A 25,451-nucleotide genomic window follows, 5' to 3' on the forward strand; every position below is an offset into this window, starting at 1 on the left:
TTGGATAGTCATCTCTCTTGGATGCTTCCGCTGAGATACCTGCATTGGAGGGGGTTGGACTAAATGATCCTTGGGGTATCTTCCAGCTCTATGATTCTATTTAAATGTCAAAATCCCACCTTCCTCCTGTAGGAATATATAACTGAAACGAAAGAAATCATTAATATATCTTCAGTGTCAGCATTTTGAAACTCACACAAAGCATTGCCCTGACTCACAAGTTTCCTTTGCGCCATAATCAACTGCAAGCCAGTTCTCCAGAACAGGAGTCTTGTGGCCATCTTTTTTTGGGAATCCCTTCTTCTCATGGGAAAAAAAAAGATAGAAACAACTGATAATGTATGGAAAAACTCATTGTTTTTATCACTCTTGATGATTAGATACAAAAATATGGTATGTACTCACCAAGCATATTTTCCCTCTTGAGTGAACACCTATTTCTTAAATGAGATTAAAGGTAAAGGTAAAGGTACCCCTGCCCGAACGGGCCAGTCTTGACAGACTCTGGGGTTTGTGCGCCCATCTCACTCAAGAGGCCGGGGGCCAGCGCTGTCCGGAGACACTTCCGGGTCACGTGGCCAGCGTGACAAAGCTGCATCTGGCGAGCCAGCGCAGCACACGGAATGCCGTTTACCTTCCCGCTGGTAAGCGGTACCTATTTATCTACTTGCACCCAGGGGTGCTTTCGAACTGCTAGGTTGGCAGGCGCTGGGACCGAGCAGCGGGAGCGCACCCCGCCGCGGGGATTCGAACCGCCGACCTTTCGATCGGCAAGCCCTAGGCGCTGAGGCTTTAACCCACAGCGCCACCCGCGATTAGGTTGATGTATTTCTGGTTGGTGGAATCTGTGCATCCATAGTACTATATACCCAACTGCATGGCTTTCACTAATAATGTTCCCACACAGTCATTTCATCTGGCCGTAACAATTGTTGTTGTTTAGTCGTGTCCGACTCTTTGTGACCCCATGGACCAGAGCACGCCAGGCACTCCTGTCTTCGACTGCCTCCGGCAGTTCGGTCAAACTCATGCTGGTAGCTTCGAGAACACTGTCCAACCATCTCGTCCTCTGTCGTCCCCTTCTCCTTGTGTCCTCCATCTTTCCCAACATCAGGGTCTTTTCCAGGGAGTCTTCTCTTCTCATGAGGTGGCCAAAGTCTTGGAGCCTCAGCTTCCGGATCTGTCCTTCCAGTGAGCACTCAGGGATGATTTCCATAAGAATGGATAGGTTTGATCTTCTTGCAGTCCATGGGACTCTCAAGAGTCTCCTCCAGCACCATAATCCAAAAGCATCAATTCTTCAGCAATTAGCCTTCTTTATGGTCCAGCTCTCACTTCCATACATCACTACTGGGAAAGGCCGTAACAATGGAGGAGGCCAAAGAAAGAATTCTTGAAATGATTAGAAGTGCATCCTTTGCTGAATAAGGTATTGGCTCTGAAGATGTAGGATGTTAGAAGCCTCCCAGAATGGCTGGGGCAAGGCAACCTAGTCAGATGGTCGGGATACAAATAATAAATTATTATTATTATTATTATTATTATTATTATTAGCCATTATTAGCCATTATCAGCCAGTGTCTAATTTATATTTTAGGGCAAGAAAATCAAGCATGTGGGCACAGTTTAATTCCAAATACTGCAGGTAGCTTTGTTCATTAGAAAATAATCAAATGTAATAATAAAGTAATACTTTTATTAGGACCAACCGAAAAGTCACAAAGTGGCGAGAAAGCTTTTGTGTTCTTCTGAAGCCAAATGGGGGCAGGGAGAAGAGTGGAGCAAGCAGGGCGAGAGCCTTGTTCCTAGAAGTAGTATGTTCCTGGGCTTGGAAACCCCATCTACAGTTGTAAAATGGAGTGGATAAGGTGTTAGGAAGACTAGGTTATGTTAACTAGCCACAGCAGGAGACAGTAATGCTTCTGAACAGGGCCGTAGGTAGGGGGTGGTGAGGTGGGCCCCCGCCAGGGGTGCAGGCGATGGGGAGCGCGCACGCAAAATTAGCTAAAAATATCTTCTTGCAGTCCATGGGACTCTCAAGAGTCTCCTCCAGCACCATAATTCAAAAGCATCAATTCTTTGGCGATCAGCCTTCTTTATGGTCCAGCTCTCACTTCCATACATCACTACTGGGAAAACCATAGCTTTAAATATACGGACCTTTGTTGGCAAGGTGATGTCTCTGCTTTTTAAGATGCTGTCTAGGTTTGTCGAGAATAGGAATATTGGACTACTAATTGGCCTGATGCAGCAGTTTCTTATTATGTCCTTAAATCTAGGCCATCCAGTATTTTACACAGATTTCCTAGGTGCATTCTGGTCTGGTCTTGTTGTTGTTGTTTAGTCGTTTAGTCGTGTCCGACTCTTCGTGACCCCATGGACCAGAGCACGCCAGGCACTTCTGTCCTCCACTGCCTCCCGCAGTTTGATCAAACTCATGCTAGTAGCTTCAAGAACACCATCCAACCATCTCATTCTCTGTCGTCCCCTTCTCCTTGTGCCCTCCATCTTTCCCAACATCAGGGTCTTTTCCAGGGAGTCCTCTCTTCTCATGAGGTGGCCAAAGTATTGGAGCCTCAACTTCACGATCTGTCCTTCCAGTGAGCACTCAGGGCTGATTTCCTTCAGAATGGAGAGGTTTGATCTTCTTGCAGTCCATGGGACTCTCAAGAGTCTCCTCCAGCACCATAATTCAAAAGCATCAATTCTTCGGCGATCAGCCTTCTTTATGGTCCAGCTCTCACTTCCATACATCACTACTGGGAAAACCATGGCTTTTACTATACGGACCTTTGTTGGCAAGGTGATGTCTCTGCTTTTTAAGATGTTGTCTAGGTTTGCCATCGCCTTTCTCCCAAGGAGCAGGCGTCTTTTAATTTCGTGACTGCTGTCACCATCTGCACTGATCATGGAGCCCAAGAAAGTAAAATCTCTCACTGCCTCCATTTCTTCCCCATCTATTTGCCAGGAGGTGATGGGCCCAGTGGCCATGATCTTCGTTTTTTTGATGTTGAGCTTCAGACCATATTTTGCGCTCTCCTCTTTCACCCTCATTAAAAGGTTCTTTAATTCCTCTTCACTTTCTGCCATCAAGGTTGTGTCATCTGCATATCTGAGGTTGTTGATATTTCTTCCGGCAATCTTAATTCCGGCTTGGGATTCATCCAGCCCAGCCTTTCGCATGATGAATTCTGCATATAAGTTAAATAAGCAGGGAGACAATATACAGCCTTGCCGTACTCCTTTCCCAATTTGGAACCAATCAGTTGTTCCATATCCAGTTCTAACTGTAGCTTCTTGTCCCACATAGAGATTTCGCAGGAGACAGATGAGGTGATCAGGCACTCCCATTTCTTTAAGAACTTGCCATAGTTTGCTGTGGTCAACACAGTCAAAGGCTTTTGCATAGTCAATGAAGCAGAAGTAGATGTCTTTCTGGAACTCTCTAGCTTTCTCCATAATCCAGCGCATGTTTGCAATTTGGTCTCTGGTTCCTCTGCCTCTTCTAAATCCAGCTTGCACTTCTGGGAGTTCTCGGTCCACATACTGCTTGAGCCTTCCTTGTAGAATTTTAAGCATAACCTTGCTAGCATGTGAAATGAGTGAAATTGTGCGGTAGTTGGAGCATTCTTTGGCACTGCCTTTCTTTGGGATTGGAATGTAGACTGATCTTCTCCAATCCTCTGGCCACTGCTGAGTTTTCCAAACTTGCTGGCATATTGAGTGTAGCACCTTAACAGCATCATCTTTTAAAATTTTAAACAGTTCAGCTGGAATACCATCACTTCCACTGGCCTTGTTATTTGCAGTGCTTTCTAAGGCCCATTTGACTTCACTCTCCAGGATGTCTGGCTCAAGGTCAGCAACCACACTACCTGGGGTGTACGAGACATCCATATCTTTCTGGTATAATTCCTCTGTGTATTCTTGCCACCTCTTCTTGATGTCTTCTGCTTCAGTTAGATCTTTACCACTTTTGTCCTTTGTTATGGTAATCTTTGTACGAAATGTTCCTTTCATATTTCCGATTTTCTTGAACAGATCTCTGGTTCTTCCCGTTCTGTTGCTTTCCTCTATTTCTTTGCATTGCTCGTTTAAGAAGGCCTTCTTGTCTCTCCTTGCTGTTCTTTGGAAATCTGCATTCAATTTCCTGTATCTTTCACTATCTCCCTCGCATTTTGCTTGCCTTCTCTCCCCCGCTATTTGTAAGGCCTCGTTGGACAGCCACTTTGCTTTCTTGCATTTCTTTTTCATTGGGATGGTTTTAGTTGCTGCCTCCTGTATAATGTTGCGAGCCTCCATCCATAGTTCTTCAGGCACTCTGTCCAGCAAATCTAAATCCTTAAACCTGTTCCTCACTTCCACTGTGTATTCATAAGGGATTTGGTTTAGATTGTATCTTACCTGTCCAGTGGTTTTTCCTACTTTCTTCAGTTTAAGCTTGAATTTTGCTATAAGGAGCTGATGATCTGAGCCACAGTCAGCTCCAGGTCTTGTTTTTGCTGACTGTATAGAGCTTCTCCATCTTTGGCTGCAGAGAATATAATCAATCTGATTTCGATGTTGCCCATCTGGGGATGTCCATGTGTAGAGTCGTCTCTTGTGTTGTTGGAAAAGCGTGTTTGTGATGACCAGCTTGTTCTCTTGACAGAACTCTATTAGCCTTTGCCCTGCTTCGTTTTGATCTCCAAGGCCAAACTTGCCAGTTGTTCCTTTTATCTCTTGATTCCCTACTTTAGCATTCCAATCCCCTATAATGAGCAGAACATCCTTCTTTGGTGTCACTTCGATAAGGTTTTGTAAGTCTTCATAGAACTGGTCAATTTCAGTTTCTTCAGCACCAGTAGTTGGTGCATAAACTTGGATTACTGTGATGTTAAAAGGTCTGCCTTGGATTCGTATCGAGATCATTCTATCATTTTTGAGACTGCATCCCAGTACAGCTTTCGCCACTCTTTTGTTGACTATGAGGGCCACTCCATTTCTCTTACGGGTTTCTTGCCCACAGTAGTAGATATGGTAGTCATCCGAACTGAATTCGCCCATTCCCGTCCATTTTAGCTCACTGATGCCCAGGATGTCAATATTTATTCTTGCCATCTCATTTTTGACCACATCCAACTTACCCAGGTTCATGGTTCTTACATTCCAGGTTCCTATGCAATATTTTTCTTTACAGCATTGGACTTTCCTTTCGCTTCCATGCATATCCACAACTGAGCGTCCTTTCGGCTTTGGCCCAGCCGCTTCATCAGCTCTGGATCTACTTGTACTTGTCCTCCGCTCTTCCCCAGTAGCATGTTGGACACCTTCCGACCTGAGGGGCTCATCTTCCAGTGTCATAACTTTTATATGCCTGTTGTCTTTGTCCATGGAGTTTTCTTGGCAGGGATACTGGAGTGGCTTGCCGATTCCTACTCCAGGTGGATCACGTTTGGTCAAAACTCTCCACTATGACCTGTTCATCTTGGGTGCCCTGCTCGGCGTAGTTCATAGCTTCTCTGAGTTCTTCAAGCCCCTTCGCCACGGCAAGGCAGTGATCCATGAAGGGGGGTCTGGTCTTAGGAGTTGGCTTTTGCCTGGGGCTCTTTCGATTGCCATGGAATCATAGAATTGTAGAGTTGGAAAGGACCCAGGGGTCATTTAGTCCAACCCCCTTGCAATGCAGGAATCTCAGGTAAAGCATCCATGACGGATGGCCATCCAACCTCTGCTTAAAAACCTCCAAGAAAGGAGAGTCTACAACCTCCCAAGGGAGGCCTTTCCACTGTATGGACCTTTGTCTCACAGGGAGCATGACTTTGTAGGAGGGAGAGACTTTTCAGACTTGGCAGTTGATACAGGAGGTGGTGAGGATAATGGGAATTGCATTTTCATTGGTAAATTCTTATTTTGCAACTGAGGGCCACCAGAAGCAACCCAAGCAGTTGCTTTGCAGACGTGCATTTTAGAGTCAATGTAGCGAAGTAGTATCAGACACAGAATAGTGCTGCAAAGAACATACTCATAATGCAGAAATCTGCTTCTGGCTGGGTAGCAATGAGTGTTTCAGTTTAATGGGTGGCACCATTTTATGTGCACTTTGTAATGGTGTTCCATTAATTAATGACTTGCACCAATGCTTTCCTGCAGAACGAGGGCGGCAAGTTTCAACAAGGGCATGCCCTGATTTGGCCTCAGTTTCATTGTCATCTTATTGAAGCCTCTGGTGGGGATTGTCATCATTAGTCTGCGATGTCAACAGTTTGCCAATAACACTTAGCTTTGGGTGTGTTTGTTTTTTTGCCATCTTTGTATCCAGGAAAATTCAATCCATCTTTTAATAGACAGGCTGTCTTTGTTTACAGATATATGTGTGTGTGTGTGTGTGTGTGTGTGTGTGTCTATATATATGTGTGTGTGTATATATATGTGTGTGTGTGTGTGTGTGTGGTATATGTGTGTGTGTGTGTGTGTGTGTGTGTATGCGCGCTGCCCATCTGACTGGGTTGTCCCAGCCCGTCAGGGACACAACCACTTCGGACGGTTTCCAACAAATTAAAACTTTCAGCACAATAAAACATCAAACGTAAAAAGCTTGAGCTTCTCATTCCCATTCCAATATGCTTTGCGCAGAATGATCTCCCTGTGGAACATTCCCTTTTCTAATAAATTAGATTCTGCAATGGAAGGACTGAAGAAATGGGCTTCAGGAAGGGAAGGGGAAGACCTTTACTTGTTAGATTGTATGTGTGACATTGTAATAGCATGCATAACTTGCTGGTTAATCGTTAAACACAGCTTTCAGTTTTTCTCTTGCCTTTTTTGCATTGTCCTTATACTGCATCGAAAGGGTGCAATTGCGTGAATATGTTAACAATAGAATAACTGAGTGTTTACATGCCAGTAAAGTGTAGCTCTAATCCTTTGTAAAGAAATTACTCTAGCTTCCTTTTTTTCCTTTTTGAGGAAATAACTTCTTTTTGGTATTTATTTTTACAAGCTTTTTCAGGTCACTGAGTGTTAAGTAAACTTAGTCAAACAGGAGAAACGCATAGCAGGGGCTAAAGAATCCCTTCCAACCGTTTTCCCTTTTCTAGTTACCACTTCTCCCTTCCTTGGGAAAACAGAGAGGGCATAGGAAGACTGTACAAAGCTTGACTATTCCCAACACAAATATATCCAACTGTTCCTTGTGGGCATGGGGGCTCCCTTTTCTCTGGAGGGTTAGCTTTTTATTAAAATTGATGAAGAAGGGCAGTCGTATATTACCATTGGTGTGCATTGATATGTGATGTGGGTGCATGCACACATATATTTGCCTGTCAAGGCCCCCAAGCCCCCACACAAGGACACAGAATTTTAGGTTAATGTTAAAGGGCAAAAGTTAGGCCAGGGGTCCCCAGCCTGTGGCTGATGGGCCAGAAGTGGCCTAGGGAGGCCGTTTAACCGGCCCCTGAGCAGCCCCCGAATCGAGCCGCCCGGTTGGCGAGTCCCTGCACACTGCGCTAACAGTGCAGCAGGGGACTATCTTCTCAACAGACTATATCTGACTCCTACCCACCTTGCAGGAAGTCTGGTAAGGGTACACTACCAGTAGGGGGAGCCCCGCTGATGCGGATCGACTCAAGCACCCCCCGGGTTCCCGTCAGGGTTGTGGTTGTCAGGAAAAAGCAGCAATGCAAAAGCCAGCTGCAGGTGGCTGGAATGCAAAACAGGATGTTGATGTCTGGAACTGTACTAAGGGCAGAAAAAGGCGGCAGTCTATTCTCTGTACTAAGCACCGGATGTTAGCTCAGAGTGTCATCTGACCTGTACTGGAAGTACAGGGGTGGAGTTGAGACTCTACTGCTGGAGACTGGAGAGTGCAGACACGTTTCTCTGTACTGCTGGAATGACAGGAATAAAGACATGTAAATAGACTCCTGTCTGTCTCTTTTCCCCTCCCTGGGGGAAAGCAGGGAGGAGGGTGTGTTCTTCTCACGTTTGAGGAGGATCGCTGATTTGTGACCTTGCCTGTATCCTGCCGGGAGACGCAGATGGGGAGGTCAACAAGGATCTCAAGCCGAAAGCCTGGAGTGAGACCAGTTACCTCTGACTGTGGCCTGAGAATCCTGACAGTGGTATGGCCCTGGCCCCTCCCTGGGCTTTGGACAAGATCCACACTCCCAAATTCCTTTAATCTTGGAGGGGCAGGTGATGGCCGCACCTCCTCTCCCCCCCACAACGCTATTCCAATGCCTAACCGCCAAACCTTACAAAGTTGTGATGAGGTAGGCGAAACCCAAATGGCTGGTGCCAATTTGCCAAGTGGAAAAAGTCCTACCAGGCCCCCCAACGGCGACAAACCGAAGACCGTCACAAGGCCAAAGATGCAACTTGGGAAAAGGGTGGGAGGGCAGGAGATCCGTGGCGCGAGGCTGAAAGGGAAGCCTCAGAGTCGCGCTGCGGCATAAATCGTCCCTGGCCACGCTCCCGAGCGACCTGATTGGCCGCCTGGCGAAATGAGGGGGCCAGGGTCTCTCCCAGCAGGACGCGGGGCGCCGTCCCGCCCCCATGTTGAGGGGGGAGGAGGCTAGGTGGCCCAGCCGTAACCTGGCCCCACCCGGAAGTGGACCCAATTTGTAATAGGACAGTAATGTTTGGACGAAATATGCTAACAGTCCATGGCTACAAAATGTGGTCCATGCCAGAACTTAAATTTGAGTTGATTGCAAGCAATATGTAACTCATTCTCTATCTGCTGTGAAGACCGGGATTTATTGGAGTTCCCTGTTTATTTTTCTGCATTATAATATGGTCTGCTGTGCTTTAGATATTTATATTCAGCACAGTGCACAGGAGAATCTGCTTTAATTACCGTATTTTTCGCTCTATAGGATGCACTTTTCCCCCTTCAAAAATGAAGGGGAAATGTGTGTGCGTCCTATGGAGTGAAGAAGCCATAGCCCCGTGACCCTCTCCCGGCTGGAGAGGTGGCGCGTGGCTATGGCAGGAGCCTCTTTAGCCGCACACCACTTCTCCAGCCGGGAGAGGGTCGCGGGGGGCTTCTTTAGCTAAACAAGCCCCCCGAGACCCTCTCCCGGCTGGAGAGGTGACGGGCGGTTTTGGCAGGAGCCTCTATAGCCGTGCGTCACCTCTCCAGCCGGGAGAGCGCGCGCACGGCTAAAGCAGCCCCCCGCGACCCTCTCCCAGCTGGAGAGGTGACGCGCGACTACGGCAGGAGCCTCTATAGCTGCGTGTCACCTCTCCAGCCGGGAGAGCGTGCGCGCGGCTAAACAAGCCCCCTGGGACCCTCTCCCGGCTGGAGAGGTGACGCGCGACTATGGCAGGAGCCTCTATAGCTGCGTGTCACCTCTCCAGCCTGGAGAGCGCGCGGGGGGCTATGGCAGGAGCCTCTCCGCTGCGCGCCACCTCTCCAGCCGGGAGAGCGAGCGCGGGGCTAAAGAGGCTCCTGCCGTAGTCGCGCGTCACCTCTCCAGCTGGGAGAGGGTCGCGGGGGGGGGGCTGCTATAGCCACGCGCGCGTGCGCTCTCCCAGCTGGAGAGGTGACGCGCGACTATGGCAGAAGTCTCTTTAGCCACGCACCACCTCTCCAGCCGGGAGAGCGCGCGCGCGGCTAAAGCAGCCCCCCGCGCCCCTCTCCCAGCTGGAGAGGTGACGCGCAACTACGGCAGGAGCCTCTATAGCTGCGTGTCACCTCTCCAGCCTGGGGAGCGCGGGGGGGGGGGGCTATGGCAGGAGCCTCTCTGCTGTGCGCCTTTCCCCGCTCCCCGACCTGCTCTTTGGGGCTGGTGGTGGGCTTCCCCCTGCCAGCCCCAAAGAGCAGGTCGAAAGGAACCTGAAGCCTGGAGAGCGAGAGGGGTCGGTGGGCACCGACCCCTTTCGCTCTCCAGGCTTCCAAGGTAGCCGCCTGAACGGCACCTTGTTTTAGAGGGGGAAAACAAGAGGGGGGAAATTCTCCCCCTCTCTGCGCAGCGCCTCCTGCCGCTTCACTGAAGGGGTGCTGGGCAGAGAGGGGGAGAATTTTTTCCCCTTGTTTTCCCCCCTCTAAAACAAGGGGCGTCCTATTGTCCGGTGCGTCCTATAGAGCGAAAAATACAGTATATGGCATCTTCATAAGGAACTACCTTATCAGGAAACACACCAAGATCACCCCTCATTTTGGGGACTACATAAATTGTTTTGATCCCTGCAGTCTAATCACAAAGGTGCTTCAGCTGGTTGCCACATAGTATGTACAACTGCCATTGACTGGTGGATGCGTATCATGGTGACATAAGACGGAAGTCCTATCTAGTTCAGCATTCTGTTCTTAATGGCCAACTAGATGCCTATGAGCGGGACGCGGGTGGCGCTGTGGGTTAAACCACAGAGCCTAGGACTTGCCGATCAGAAGGTCGGCGGTTCGAATCCCCGCGACGGGGTGAGCTCCCATTGCTTGGTCCCTGCTCCTGCCAATCTAGCACTTCAAAAGCACGTCAAAGTTCAAGTAGATGAATAGGTACCTCTCCGGCAGGAAGGTAAACGGCATTTCCATGTGCTGCTCTGGTTCGCCAGAAGCGGCTTAGTCATGCTGGCCACATGACCTGGAAGCTGAATACCGGCTCCCTCGGCCAATAAAGCGAGATGAGTGCGCAACCCCAGAGTCGGCCACGATTGGACCTAATGGTCAGGGGTCCTTTTACCTTTTAGTTGCCTATGGGAAGCCCACAAGGATCTGCTGGGTTCCAAACCAGTCCAGCTGCTGGTAATGGGCCTGATCCGGCCTTCTCTGCTGTATTTGCTTGGAGTTGACACAGCAAAAAAAATACTGCCCCCATTTGTTGCCCTGTTTGACAAAAGCATCATGGCTTTAGATGCAGTGGCTCTGCTATTCAGTTCAGCCTTGCCGCACACAGTGTGTTGGAGTTGTGTTTATTAATTCAGACTTTTCTATAAAAACAATCTGCAGTCCTTTTTGAAATATGTAAGGTTGGTTTGGAACATTGTCAAGGTACTGATGAATCTTCTCTTGGACTGAGCTCCTTTAAATTTATTATTATTATTATTATTCACTCTTGTTTAAATGTTATGAGGAAGAAGAAGATAGAAAGAGCCAGAAACAAACATTGTGTTCTGTCTTTCCCTTACCAGAGCTCTGGCAAGTGCAGGAAAAGAGCTGAAAGACGACTTTCTGAAGGCATTGGCAGAAAGGGAGGAAGCCAACCGCAACGGCAAAATGTCTGTAAGTAAATTTGAAAGGAAAGTTCTGTAAAACAATGTGAGATTGCAGTGAAAAGCTGCCATCCGAATACTGCGACTATTATGGGTTCTCAACATGGAAATGTTAAATAGAATGAAGCTTATGGAGGAAATTGAGGGAAGGCTCAGAAATCAATTGATCAGAGCACAACTTGACTTTTTTTTTTAACAATGTCAGTAGGTTGTGTGAAGGCTTGGAGAGTAAAGAATAGAGCAGATCTATTTCCGTATAGACAAATAAGATCTGTATGAAAACACAACTCTGCATTTAATATGTGTGCATATGCACATGGGACGGGGTATTCATGTTTTCCTAAATAATATTACGGGAAACTTTCACAAGTTTTGACAGGGTCCTTTTGTAAGTGCAGCTGAAATGCACGCACTTAAAATTTCATACTCTTAATGCAGATACTCATCAGTGCAGCCAAATGTTAAGATACAAAAAACTATGTGTAGTGGTGTATTTACATTTTTCTGATATTTACATTTTAGTACTGTACTACAATGACGAGCATTCTGAACTCTTCCTTATCCTTAGATACTTGGCTGCTTTTGAAGAACTTGGTAGAAGCCACTGAGTTGGCCCACATGTGCCTTAAGTTCTCTTGGTTGGATCAGGCTAGACTTTAGGTCTCCAGCACAGTGCCCTCATACACCCCCTTTGCCAAGACCTGCCTTTCCCAGTTTTTAAAATGAGGGTTTTGCGGGGGCCTTTTTTGTTGCTATTTGGTTGTGGGGGTGCCTTTTTAAAAAAATTGTTTTATTTGTTGTGTGTATGGGGGTCAGTGTTTTGCCTGTTGTTTGCCTGTTTGTTTGTTTGTTTGTGTGTGTGTGTGTATTTCTGACCATCACCAGAAATACACACACACACAAATACAATCATACCTCATGTTACATCCGCTTCAGGTTGTGTTTTTTTGGGTTGCAAACCGCCAAAACCTGGAAGTATTGGAACGGGTTACTTCTGGATTTCGGCGCACATGCACAGAAGCGTCAAATCGCAACCCGCGCGTGCACAGACGCGGGTTGCGAACGCTGCAGGTTGCAAACGTGTCACATAGAGGAGGGAGAAAGGTTGTTTTCTGCTGCTCCAGAGAAGCGGACACGGAGCAATGGATCCAAACTACAAGAAAGAAGATTCCACCTAAACATTAGGAAGAACTTCCTGACAGTAAGAGCTGTTCGACAGTGGAATTTGCTGCCAAGGAGTGTGGTGGAGTCTCCTTATTTGGAGGTCTTTAAGCAGAGGCTTGACAACCATATGTCAGGAGTGCTCTGATGGTGTTTCCTGCTTGGCAGGGGGTTGGACTCGATGGCCCTTGTGGTCTCTTCCAACTCTATGATTCTGTGATTCTATGATTCTATGATTCAAACGTGCATCCCACACAGATCACGTTCGCAACCTGAGCATCCACTGTAGATACTTGGCTGCTTTGAATGGTTTTGTATTATGCTGTTTTTCATTTTGCTTCTGACATCATTGTGGCAGAAACAGTATGAGGAGTCACAATCCTTACCTCCTACTTAGGGGGCTAGAAGAAGCTGTGTCTGGCCCCATGCAAAACATGGTGCATGCTTCTGGGGGACTGCCAAGTTTTTATCGCGGAACAGCATCCTGATAGGCTGGGTCAGCGATGGCCTTCCTTGCAGGCCATGCGACACAAGGTGATATCAGGCTTGGTTTATCATGAAATTCTACTCAATAGTGATCCAGAGCAGAACTCCAATGTATAGGTAAAGGTAAAGGGGCCCCTGACCATTAGGTTCAGTAGTGGCCGACTCTGGGGTTGCGGCGCTCATCTCGCTTTATTGGCCGAGGGAGCCGGCGTACAGCTTCCGGGTCATGTGGCCAGCATGACTAAGCCGCTTCTGGCGAACCAGAGCAGCGCACGGAAACGCCGTTTACCTTCCCGCCGGAGCGGTACCTATTTGTCTACTTGCGCTTTGACGTGCTATTGAACAACTTAAACACGTTGCAGGATTCCCAAAAAATAGACCAAAGGCAATTGTATTTCATCCAGCAGAGCTTGACTGCTAAGGAAGGCAAATGAGCATAATGGTCACAAATCCAACACATTCAGGATTGGCACTGTCCATAAGAAATCCAGTTGCCGCAGACTTAACTTAAACTTACAACAACTTATAATAAGTCTAAACCTCAACACTAAGCATACTGTCTACAGCAGGGGTCAGCAAACGTTTTCAGCAGGGGGCCGGTCCACTGTCCCTCAGACCTTGTGGGGGGCCGGACTATATTTTTTTTGGGGGGGGGGTTGGGAATGAACAAATTCCTATGCCCCACAAATAACCCAGAGATGCATTTTAAATAAAAGGACACATTCTACTCATGTAAAAACACACTGATTCTCAGACTGTCCGCTGGCCGGATTTAGAAGGCGATTGGGCCGGATCCAGCTCCCAGGCCTTAGTTTGCCCACCCATGATGTACAGAACACCACACCAGAAAGGAAACAAAGATAGAAAGAGAAAGTGAAACTCGGGCTCCTTCTGCCCTTACTACTATAGTCAGCATGACCTTGACAGAAAGAGATAAGAGAACCAGTTTAAGGCAGCTGTACTCTGCTTCTCTGAAGGAATAACCCAAACATCATGAACCTTCTGCTTGTTTCTTTCACACAGAGAAGCTGCCAGAACTAATTGAATTAACTCTTGAACTACCGGTAATTAGAATATGGAATATCTCTACACATCTGATCTATACTTTCTGTACTAAGAAACTGACAGTGTTATGTACTATTTCACATGTAGGCACTACTCACAGAATATGTGTGATTTGATCACCCTCTAAATAATAATAATAATAATAATTTATTATTTATACCCCGCCCATCTGGCTGGGCTTCCCCAGTGTACTTCAAGACCAGTGAAGGACACATGAATGCCTCTTCCGCACAAAACTTAGAGGGTGGCCAAGCCACCTGCGAAACTTCTGTATGTTATTCCAAATAATATGCAGTGATTTTCCTTTCAAAAAAACCCCAACACACCATTGGATACAGATACTGCTTCCATGGCATTTCACTTTAACTGGAATTGTGGTGGTGGAGACTGAGTACATTAGAAAACTTGCTATCTATAGTCCATTGGGCTACAATAATCTAAACTCATTATAATGTCTACCATATGTTGCTATAAATCCATCCATCATGTAACTTGGGTACCGTCCCCCAAAATGAAGTTATCAGATGCCTTAGACGTATGGAAGTGTTTTTTCCATAAGTCGGGATAAGGATTTTATCCCTGGTCTTTTCAAATATCTAGAGTTTTGTTAACAAGTTTCCAATGAATGGTTGGGTTGACATGATAAATAGACTTTCATACTTTAGGTCTTCTAATTTGTACATTACTGAGATGTTGCAGCTCTTGGGAAGTTGGCTAAGGTTTCAATCAATTAGCAAGTTACAAATAATATAGCTTGAATGATTAGGAAATAATCTAAACAAAATGTGCCTAGACAACAAATTCTGAGATCAGGTTAGTCTAAATTATGCTTTAGCTGCTAAACTTTAGCATGGGGCATTGACATTATCACTGAATGTTGTCTGAGTCAGCAATTAACAAGCATGGACATCTTAAGCTAGTGTAAAAACAGCTTGTTTCCATTCAAAGGAACCACAAGTCCTGATTCAAGCGAAAGAAATGTGAATTGGATTGTTTTTAATACACCAATTTCCTGTGTTGAAAATGCTATGAAACACAAGATTGCATTGTATATCACCAGAAATATTGTGCTGACATGATCTTTTTCTGATTTTTTTTCTTCCAACTTTTATTGGGGGGGGGAAAGTATGTGGGGGGGAGGGATGCTGGTATGCTGCTGCTGAAATAAAACGTGCATTGTCAAAATATTCCTTTCTCTTCTGATGGAACCCATGTCTGTGCAATTAATATTTCCCTGCAGAGATGATATGAGTCATGCAGGTAATCATAATTTAATTTCAAACAAATCACTTTTGTGCTTAGAATATGTATTGCATATCACATTCCAATTCTCTGCTAGGAGGGCACCATAAAAAGACGTAAAACTGTGCATTTCCTGGAAATAGCTGTGATTTTTCTTCTAGCAGCACAGATATCAATAACTGCTTTCCCCTGCATGTTTAGAGTAAAAGAAATGTCAAGCAGCTTTAACGAGAAATGGCCTTTAGGCAGCTTAAATATCTGATCTTTGCCAGAAGGCTGATCATGGGTTTCAGTCATAAAATATATATTTTGCTTTCAAATTTTTCCAAAAAATGGTTTACTTTTCCTTTGCTCTTTGTTTTTTTAAAAGTTTTTTTTGTGATGCTTGCATGCTGTCTGCAGCAAAGGTAGCCCCAATAAAAGATATCTTCTCAGCTTGCAAAGGTGAACTCAAATAACCCTGAAGGTCCCTTCTAGATATTTGCTAGGGCAGGAAAAACACCACTTAGTCAATCTTGGACATTTATAGTGAGATTTTGGAGGGGAACGCAAAGCTGTGCTCATCCAAGTGTTGAAACTGCAGTGGTTTCTGAACCTGGAGCTGGAAGGATGTCAAACAGAGATTCAGCTGGAGCATCAAACCAGAATAAGGTTACAAATTTCTTAGACAGCACTAGGCCACACTAGTGAAAGCTTGCAGGTGAAATGGAGCTTTTATATGAATTCAAGGGAATGCTGATGCCCTTATTTTTCTCTTCCTTAACACACATACTCGCCTCGCCCAACTTTGACTCATTCCCAGACTTTGCCTCCTGTGTTGCCAGAAGTTGGGTGTAACAGCAAGCACCTGGGTGCAAAGCATGCTAGTTCTACTTTAGTTTGCACGGCAGAATTGGTGCCGCTCGCAGAGGGAAAGAATATGCAACAGCTGGCATGTTGGGCATTATGCTTCCTGAACTAGAGACTTCACTTTAAAGCACTAAACTGGGAGTGCAGAGAAGCTCTGCTGAGGACGTGCCCATGCACTGGGTAACAGGCACAATCTACCAGCTACTGACTGTACAACTTAGAGTGGTTCATTGACATACAGTTTCCATCTTGAAGTTAGGCTCATGGACAGTGCCAGATTTACATAGAAGCTAAACAAGCTATAGCTTAATAATAATAATAATAATAATAATAATAATAATAATAATAATTTATTATTTGTACCCCGCCCATCTGGCTGGGTTTCCTCAGCCACTCTGGGCGGCTTCCACAAAGACCAAAAATACACTAAGATGTCGTACATTAAAAACTTCCCTGAACAGGGCTGCCTTCAGATGTCTTCTGAATGTCAGGTAGTTGTTGTTCTCTTTGACATCTGGTGGGAGGGCGTTCCACAGGGCGGGTGCCACTACCAAGAAGGCCCTCTGCCTGGTTCCTTGTAGCTTTGCTTCTTGCAATGAGAGAACCGCCAGAAGGCCCTTGGTGCTGGACCTCAGCGTCCGGGCAGAATGATGGGGGTGGAGACGCTCCTTCAGGTATACTGGGCCGAGGCCGTTTAGGGCTTTAAAGGTCAACACCAGCACTTTGAATTGTGCTCGGAAACATACTGGGAGCCAATGTAGGTCATTCAAGACCGGTGTTATGTGGTCTCGGCAGCCGCCCCCAGTCACCAGTCTAGCTGCCGCATTCTGGATTAGTTGTAGTTTCCAGGTCACCTTCAAAGGTAGCCCCACGTAGAGCTTAGGGCCCCACTCTCTTGCCCTGCCCCCCCAAATACTTCTTAATTGTATTTCACTATTAATATACTTCTTCTTAATTGTGTTTCAGTTCAACAAATACTTCAATAAAATACATATTTGTTATGTGCAAATGGCTTTAGAATAGGCATAGGCAAACTCCAGCCCTCCAGATGTTTTGGGACCACAACTCCCATCATCCCTAGCTAACAGGACCAGTGGTCAGGGATGATGGGAGTTGTAGTCCCAAAACATCTGGAGGGCTGAGTTTGCCTATGCATGGTTTAGGGCCTCATCAAACCTAAATCCGTCCCTGCTCATGGAAGCCACGTAATAATGAGAATTTCTGGGTTTGTTTGTTTTTTGCTTTACGGGGAAGCAGTGTAGAGATTCTGTGTGTGGGTCACTCAGCGGTGATGCTTCATGAAAACCTGAGAACCAGTTGATAGGCTCAGCAGAATCCAGTGGTGAAACTTCTTGTGTGCCACTCTAAGATGGAGGTATGGTATTTCATCTTAGAACGTTCTGCCATTAAAAAAAGGAAAAAGGAAATAACCTCTCTGCACATATAAAACTAGTGTGTTTTGCCTTCTCTTACACTCTGTTATTTTTCTGTGTGCTGGGAGTCTTTTTTCCTGCAGGAGTATTCAAATATCCAGCCTTCCTACCACCATCATCTTCAGCCAAGCTTTGCTACTTGATCCTGCTAAATGTGTCAAGCTGTACCTCTTAATCCTGCTAAATGCATAATTTGGTCCTCAGCAATTTAGGAAATGATTTCAAAGTAACCTTCCTCATCTCATTAAGCAATTAGTTTACTGACTTCCAAGTCTCAAATTCTGGACTCTGAATCTTTAAATTGCTACTACATTTTCCAAAGGTTACCTTGATTTAAGACGGAATAACTTTTATTTTGAGTAACGGACAAAGTCGGTTGGGGACTTGGAGGTTTTCTTGCCCAATTGTCAATGTGGCAGGATTCCTTGAGCCCTTTCCAAAAGGTTCCCAACCTTTTGCATTCTTGAAGATTCATTGTGGCTATAATTTCACTATTTATTTTAATATAAATCTCTAAAAACAGTGGGTGTTTGCGTGGAAGATTCATTCCTGCCAAAAATGAAAGCAGAATGTCAAGATAAAGCAGATTACAGGCGATTGTAACCACAGCGTCCCAAAACTATGCAGTAGCCATTTAGTGGTGTATATTGGTAGAGAAGCTCCAGAACTTATTTAACATCAAGCATATGAAATGGGGGCGGGGGTCATTCATCGCAGAGTCATGGATTTGGGGAAATAATATTCTCGGAACAAGGAAGTGCCTTTGAAGTGGCTAACACTAGAGTGCTATAAAAATCACATCTCTTCAGAAAGAAAATTACAAGTTGAAAACGAAAAAAAGATAACTCATAATTTGAGGGCAAACTCTAGTAGCTGGAAGACCGCTCAGCTGCCACAATATGAGCTTGCAATATTTTCTACAAAATACACTCTGAAACAATTACTTCCCTCATGGTGATGACAAAAATGGCATTTCTGCAGCAGTGGGTCCAGTTTGACGGTACTCGCATGGCATTCCGTACAGACATTTCTGCATATACCGGATTTTTCACTCGATAAGATGCACTTTTCCCTCTTCAAAAAGTAAGGGGAAATGTGTGTGCGTCTTATGGCACAAATGCAGGCTCCTTGGCTTCAACAATAGCAACGCGAAGCCTCTGAAGTGCAGAGGGAGAGCTCCCCCTGCGCTCCAGAGGCTTCGTGTTGCTTTCGCTGAAGCCGCCTCAAGCCCCCGGAGCACAGTGCAAACTCCTGCTGCACTCCGGAGGCTTCAGGCAGCTATCCGCAAGCCTTCGGAGCGCAGCAGAAGTTCCCGCCGCTCTCCGAAGGCTTGCGGACAGCTGCCTGAAGCCTGGAGAGCGAGAGGGGTCGGTGCACACTGATCCCTCTTGTTCTCCAGGCTTTGCTTCACTGGAGAGGCACTGCACAGTTTTCCCTCTCTGCGCAGCGCCCCTTCAGCTAAGCGGGAGGAGAAATGGAAGGGGCTCGGTTTCTCCTGCCGCTTCGCTGAAGGGGCGCTGAGCAGAGGGGGGGAGATTTTTTTTCCCCTGTTCTCCCCCTCTAAAACAAGGTGCGTCCTATGGTCAGGTGCATCCTATAGAGCGAAAAATACGGTAATTGATAATCATAGAATTGTAGAGTTGGAAGGGACCCCAAGGGTCATCTAGTTTAACCTCTGCAATGCAGTGATGTTACGCAATATAGTCAAACAAACAGGCTATTGCCTAATTTAAGCTATGAGAATGCTTTAACAGTGTTGAAGACAACAACAATTTGATTGTGTACATTAAAGTAACCTACTAGAAAGGTGACATCATACTAGGGAATTTGTATTAAAAAAATTCCCTCACTTATTTTCATATTATGTGATATTTGCTTTGAGCTTTTTTGTTGAATCAAATATAATTGTAATATTATCAAGAAATATAATATGTATGATGATGATGATGTTAATGTAAAAAAACAACAACAGTGGAACATTTGCATTAGATTTAGTGGGGTGTGATACCCATCTGAGTTGCTCTCCTAGTTAAAAGGTTTTGCAAATTAATTACAAATTAAGGGTGTGTCACCAACTGCTCTTGATATTTACCTGTTCCAATATGCTTCTGATGTTGTGTTTGAATGCACTGGCATGTTCTAGCAGTCATCCTTAGGCAAGTGCAAATAAACCTCTATCAGATCCCTTCAAAACACACTGTAAATCTTTATAGCACTGCAGCCAAATGCAAAACCACATGACCACATGGTTTAATTCTCCTGAGATAGTACATGTAATTCCGTCAGGTTTTTCCATGCTCATTCATCAGTTTGGGGCTTTCATCTGCTTTTAAAGTCGTGGATTTTCAAGCAGGGGTGAAATTGCTCCTGTCACTAATATATGTTCTTGTTACTCCATCATTCTGTCAGTTTGCTAAAGAAACTATGAAAAGGGGCGTGCTTCCACAAATACCAAGAAATGCAGGTTTTTCTGTTGGGCTAATTTGACAGTGTTAATCTCATCACAAATGCAAAAGGATTTCATTTTTTTTTTTACACCAGCTGTAATGGAAGCATATTGTGTTTGTGTGTGTGTATATATATCTATATATCTGTATATCTGTATATCTATCTATCTATATATCTATATATCTATATATGTGTGTGTATATCGATTACATATCATACATCCCTGTTTATTTTACTATAACCATTCAAATTAGTTTTCCACTTTTACATCCATGAAAAATTATTTACTCTGTTGAATTTATCTTAATGCGGCCAGCGTTTTCATCAGCTGTATGCAGTTATTTTCCATATAGTCAATAAATGTTTTCTAGTCTTCTTTAAAAGTATGATCTTCTTGCTCTCGTTTTCCATATGTTAAGTCTGCAAGTTCTGCCAACTTAAGTTGCCAATCTTCTTTAGTTGGGACCTCACTCCCTTTCTATTTTTGGGCTTACAAAACATGGGCCGCAGTTGTTGCATACAAAAATAACCTTTTTTGACACCTAGGAATTTCAGTCTGGGTTATCCCCAACAAAAAGGACTCTGGGTTGTTTTTTTGGGGGGAAGTAGTTTTAAACATTTTTTTCAGTTCATTAGACATCAATTCCCAATACACTGGAAGCATATTGTTTTACCATTAGTTGTAAAACTAATATTTGCTCCTGTAATAGGTATGAGTTACTCGTGCGTAGGAGGGACGCGGGTGGCGCTGTGGGCTAAAGCCTCAGCGCCTAGGGCTTGCCGATCGAAAGGTCGGCGGTTCGAATCCCCGCGGCGGGGTGCGCTCCCACTGCTCGGTCCCAGCGCCTGCCCACCTAGAAGTTCGAAAGCACGTCAAAGTGCAAGTAGATAAATAGGTACCGCTTACCAGCGGGAAGGTAAACGGCGTTCCGTGTGCCGCTCTGGCTCACCAGAGCAGCGTTGTCACGCTGGCCACGTGACCCGGAAGTGTCTCCGGACAGCGCTGGCCCCCGGCCAATAGATGTGAGATGGGCGCACAAACCCCAGAGTCTGTCAAGACTGGCCCGTTCGGGCAGGGGTACCTTTACCTTTACCTTTACTCGTGCGTAAACTGGTGCCTTTCTCGGTTAATTTGCCTTGTTAAACCTTTCTGACTGCACAGCCCCTTCTCATAGTGGCTGCCTCAGTCACTGGCAGAATCCGTCAGTGGGCGTTTCTTGAACCTCTTCCAACATAAAAGTTGTTTGACACCCAGTCTCCTCCTCCTCTCACTGCGCGGGAGTCTTCTGCGCAGGGAAGGTGTGGGCAGCGGAGGACCTGGGCTCTCCTCACTGATGTCCAGTGAAGAGTCTTGGAGCCCTCTCTCCAATTCCCCCGTCTGCCCCCCTTCATCCCTGGTGTTGCGCTGATTGGCTTCCCCCTCTACTGAGCTGTTTCTCCCCCTGCTGCTGGGTCCTTCGCCAGCATCATCTGGGAGCCTCCCCTTCACCTCTCGCTCCAATGTCAGTTCCCTGACAGCTCCCTTTGCTTATGCTTAGACCCAGGAAGAGATCTGGAGGGGAAAAAATCATGTAAAAAATATTTGGTATCACAAAGTAAGCTTTCTGGGCCCAGGGACACATTTGAAAATCTAACAAATAGTCATGGGCACCAAATAATACTATTTTACAAAAGAAAACCAGATATTGCCCAGCACTAATGGGTTCCAAAGTTCAAGAAGCATTAGCTCTTCTTGATCCATCCACCCACCCCAAACTTGTACTCCGTCTCAGTTATAGAAACCCATTATAATGGTTAAATTAAACCCCAAATTAGTTCTGCTTAATTTTGTGGGTAACCTATTCTGCTTGCGTTGTTCAACTTAACATCAGTGGATGCCTAGATGAATAGTTCAGCATAGTTATTTCTTTTATTTAGTTTTCTGCTGATATTGCTTCCAGGCCCACAGCAAAGATCACAGAAACAGGTGCACCTGAAGAGGTTTCTTAACAGTGGAAGCAAAGTTAATGTTTTACCCAATCCAGATTATGCCTGGGCTGACATAGAACTAGTAGGTCAAGGATCTGCCTTCAGAAATATTTGTGTGTGTGTTTTATATTCAGGCCTGGAGAAATTGATTTTCCCATGACTCCTGGTGGTAATTTGACCTAAGGAATAGATTGGTTAAGGTTAGGCAGGCAGGCATTTGTATTTGTCTTTTATATGCCAGACTAACTTGTGATGGGTAAACATCCGCCGTAAATTGTTAGTTCTTTTCTAGTGCCACATGAGTTTTTACAGAAAATGGAAAAGCTAAACTAAAAGAAAGCTGGGGGTCATTGTAGATAATTGGATGATCTGGCAATAAAGTTCTGTCTTGGAAATACCAAACCAAGTGGTCTCTAATGTCCGCATCATTGCACAGAAACACTCAGCCAGACACAAGCAAACACTGCGTATTCCAACACAAGAATGTTTTCCTTTACAAGGTCAATGCACATTATCATTTCTGATGCAGAAGACTGCATTGGCACAGTCCCCCAGGTATTTGAATAGATTTGTAAATAGGTATCTTGGTTTCTCTCAGAAATGAATTACTAGTTCCCATAAATATCTCTGGGTTGTTTTTTTGTTTTTGTTTTTTGTTTGCAAAGAGAGTGTAAAGTTTTCCTGGAGTCTATGTGTACATGCTTTAATCTCTCTCCACCAGGTTTTGGTCTCCAGCACCACCTTCTTCTCCATGTTGCTGAGTTTGAAGCATTACCTGCTGTTGTTGTTTATTAGCTAACAATACGTTAGCTCTTGCATTGCTTTGCAACTCATGTTTTCTGCTTGGGCAAGCTCCAAATTGTTAATAATAATAATAATAATAATAATAATAATAATAATAATAATGTATTATTTATACCCCGCCCTTCTGGCTGGGCTTCCCCAGCCACTCTGGGCGGCTTTCAACAGAATATTAAAATACAATAGTCTATTAAACATTAGAAGCTTCCCTAAACAGGGCTGCCTTCAGATGTCTTCTAAAAGTCTGGTAGTTGTTTTCCTCTTTGACACCTGGTGGGAGGGTGTTCTACAGGGCGGGTGCCACTACCGAGAAGGCCCTCTGCCTGGTTCCCTGTAACATGGCTTCTCGCAGCAAGGGAACCACCAGAAGGCCCTCGGGCAGAACGATGAGGGTGGAGACGCTCCTTCAGGTAAACTGGACCGAGGCTGTTTAGGGCTTTAAAGGTCAGCATCAACACTTTGAATTGTACTCGGAAACATACTGGAGCCAATGTAGGTCTTTCAAGACCGGTGTTATATGGTCTCAACAGCCACTCCCAGTCACCAGTCTAGCTGCTGCATTCTGGATTAGTTGTAGTTTCCAGGTCACCTTTAAAGGTAGCCCCACATAGAATGCATTGCAGTAGTCCAAGCAAGAGATAATTAGAGCATGTGCCACTTTGGTGAGACAGTCCCATCCCATTTCTGATTTGACTCCACAGTTTTCAGCTATATTCTAAATTCTTTCTTTCTAAATTCTTCTAAATTCCGGTGGTCATATTGCCGTTAAGATACACAATCCATAATGCTGGAGCCTTGACAATTCACTGATTGGGTTATCACATAAGGCTATGCCAAATCATGGCTTAGGTGGATGCACAGGATCAGAGAGAGGAGATGGCTGGTGCTTTGCTCTTCCTCTGGTCCTGCTGTAGTGGTGAGTTTAAGTCATGGTTTGGCTTAGCATCTCATTCAAACCTGGGCTTGTGGTTTGTCTTTGCTTCAAGCTCTAACCAAAGTTTGTTGCTGATTTACAGCTAATGCTTTGTCAAGGGAAACAATGAGCCTAAGTTTCAATGACAGGCAAAGTCAAACCAGCCAGACTGGAAGAGGAGCAATGTGACAGTTACAGCCTATCTGAATATCCGTTTGTGCTAATCTGAGGGTTTTTTGTGGCATGGTATTTCATAGACAAGGCACCAGGCACGTGGTGAGACCATAGCTCACTTTAAGAGTTCATGCTTTACATGTACAGTGGTACCTCGGGTTAAGAACTTAATTCGTTCTGGAGGTCCGTTTTTAACCTGAAACTGTTCTTAACCCGAGGTACCACTTCAGCTAATGGGGCCTCTAGCTGCCACCATGCCACAGGAGCGTGATTTCTGTTCTCATCCTGAAGCAAAGTTCTTAACCCAAGGTACTATTTCTGGGATAGCAGAGTCTGTAACCTGAAACATCTGTAACCTGAAGCGTCTGTAACCCAAGGTACCGCTGTACAGTTAAAAGGATCAGGTGACAGGTGATGGAAAAGACCTCTACCTGAGACCCTGGAAAGTTACTGCCAGTCTGAGTAGACATTAGTGGTCTAGGTAGACCAGTAGTTAGATCTGGTATAGGTTAACTCCCTATGTTCCTACCAAATGTGCGATGAAGAAGTTCTCTATCAATCAGATTACCTCTTCCTCTTCTTTCACAGTTTGCTATGTGGCTGCCAGGGTTTACATGCTGAACCATACAGTTAGATTAGAGTTATGAACTGGGAAGAACTGGCTTTCACAGTTTGTGACCCACCAAGTTGAAAGCAACCTACAATTAGCAAATTTGAGGGCCTAGAGTGGAATAGCGATCATTAGAAAACTTGGTGCTGATCATTGGGCAAGTTGCTGGATTTACATACTTCCGAATATTTTGTAACTATAACACATGGCATGTTTGTACCATGCCTTTCACTATTTTTTAAAAAAAGAATTCTCCAGCAGGCGGCAGATGCCTGTCTAAGGAGCTGTTCCGAATGCCAGCGCTCCTTGGGGTTCTTCCCTCTCGTTGGACATGTGCTTCCTCTAAGTCTGCCAAGATGATTTTCCTTCCTAAAGGAAAGTGTTTGGTACACTGTCTTTCCTCCTTCCATCCCCCTGAAATGGCAGTTGAAGTGGAAGGAATGGGGAAGGAGAAAAGTACCAGGCCATCTCTGTGAAGTCAAGAAAATACTTCACGCTCATTTGGTGTTCCGGAGGCTGTTTTGTCACATCAAATATTTTTGATGCTCAAATTAAAAACACAGACAGCTTTTTAGACCAGCAATTGCTCAGGAAGCTTTGGTTTGTAAATAACCAGCAGCATGGATCAAGGAGCTGGTGGGAAATTTCAGGAGAAATGACTTTCTGTTCTAGGTTGGATGGGTACCTACTCAGTAACCTTAAACAAACTGCTCTCTCGTACACACTGTGTCTTTTTCTGTCTTGAAATTTGTCTGTCTGTTTAGCCTGTATCTTAAGCGAAGCATTTGCAGCCCCTTGTAAACATGTGTATGCCTTGGACCATTCTGGCATATTGCAGTCACTGTGAAGTACTGTATCTTGGGGATTATTTTTCCACCTGCTACAGAGGTATCTACACTGTTGGTTTAATGTTCTTATGAGTTACTGTTTTGTCTTTATAATCACATAAGTTTCTGAACTGTAGCAGTCTGAAATCTTCTGCTCAGATCCTGCTCTTGTCTTGGACCTCTTTGCTGGACGTGGGGTCTAGTTTCCTGCTTACCATCTCGGAATCTCATCTAGACATACTTGAGTTTAAACTCTTTCAGTCCTTTGATGTAAGAAC

General features: G+C 45.1%; 1 protein-coding gene across 2 annotated transcripts in view; it reads left to right on the forward strand.

Annotated features, from left to right (window-relative positions):
* The window catches only part of CFAP299 (cilia and flagella associated protein 299), a 335,705-nt gene that overhangs the window by 108,831 nt on the left and 201,423 nt on the right, over positions 1 to 25,451 (forward strand). For both annotated transcript variants that reach the window (XM_082236767.1, XM_082236768.1), the window contains exon 3: positions 11,116 to 11,206. In XM_082236767.1, the coding sequence (XP_082092893.1) occupies positions 11,116 to 11,206 (91 nt within the window). The remainder of the gene's footprint in view (positions 1 to 11,115; positions 11,207 to 25,451) is intronic.

The sequence above is a fragment of the Podarcis vaucheri genome, assembly GCF_965113315.1.
Source record: "Podarcis vaucheri genome assembly, chromosome: 9".
NCBI lineage: Eukaryota > Metazoa > Chordata > Lepidosauria > Squamata > Lacertidae > Podarcis > Podarcis vaucheri.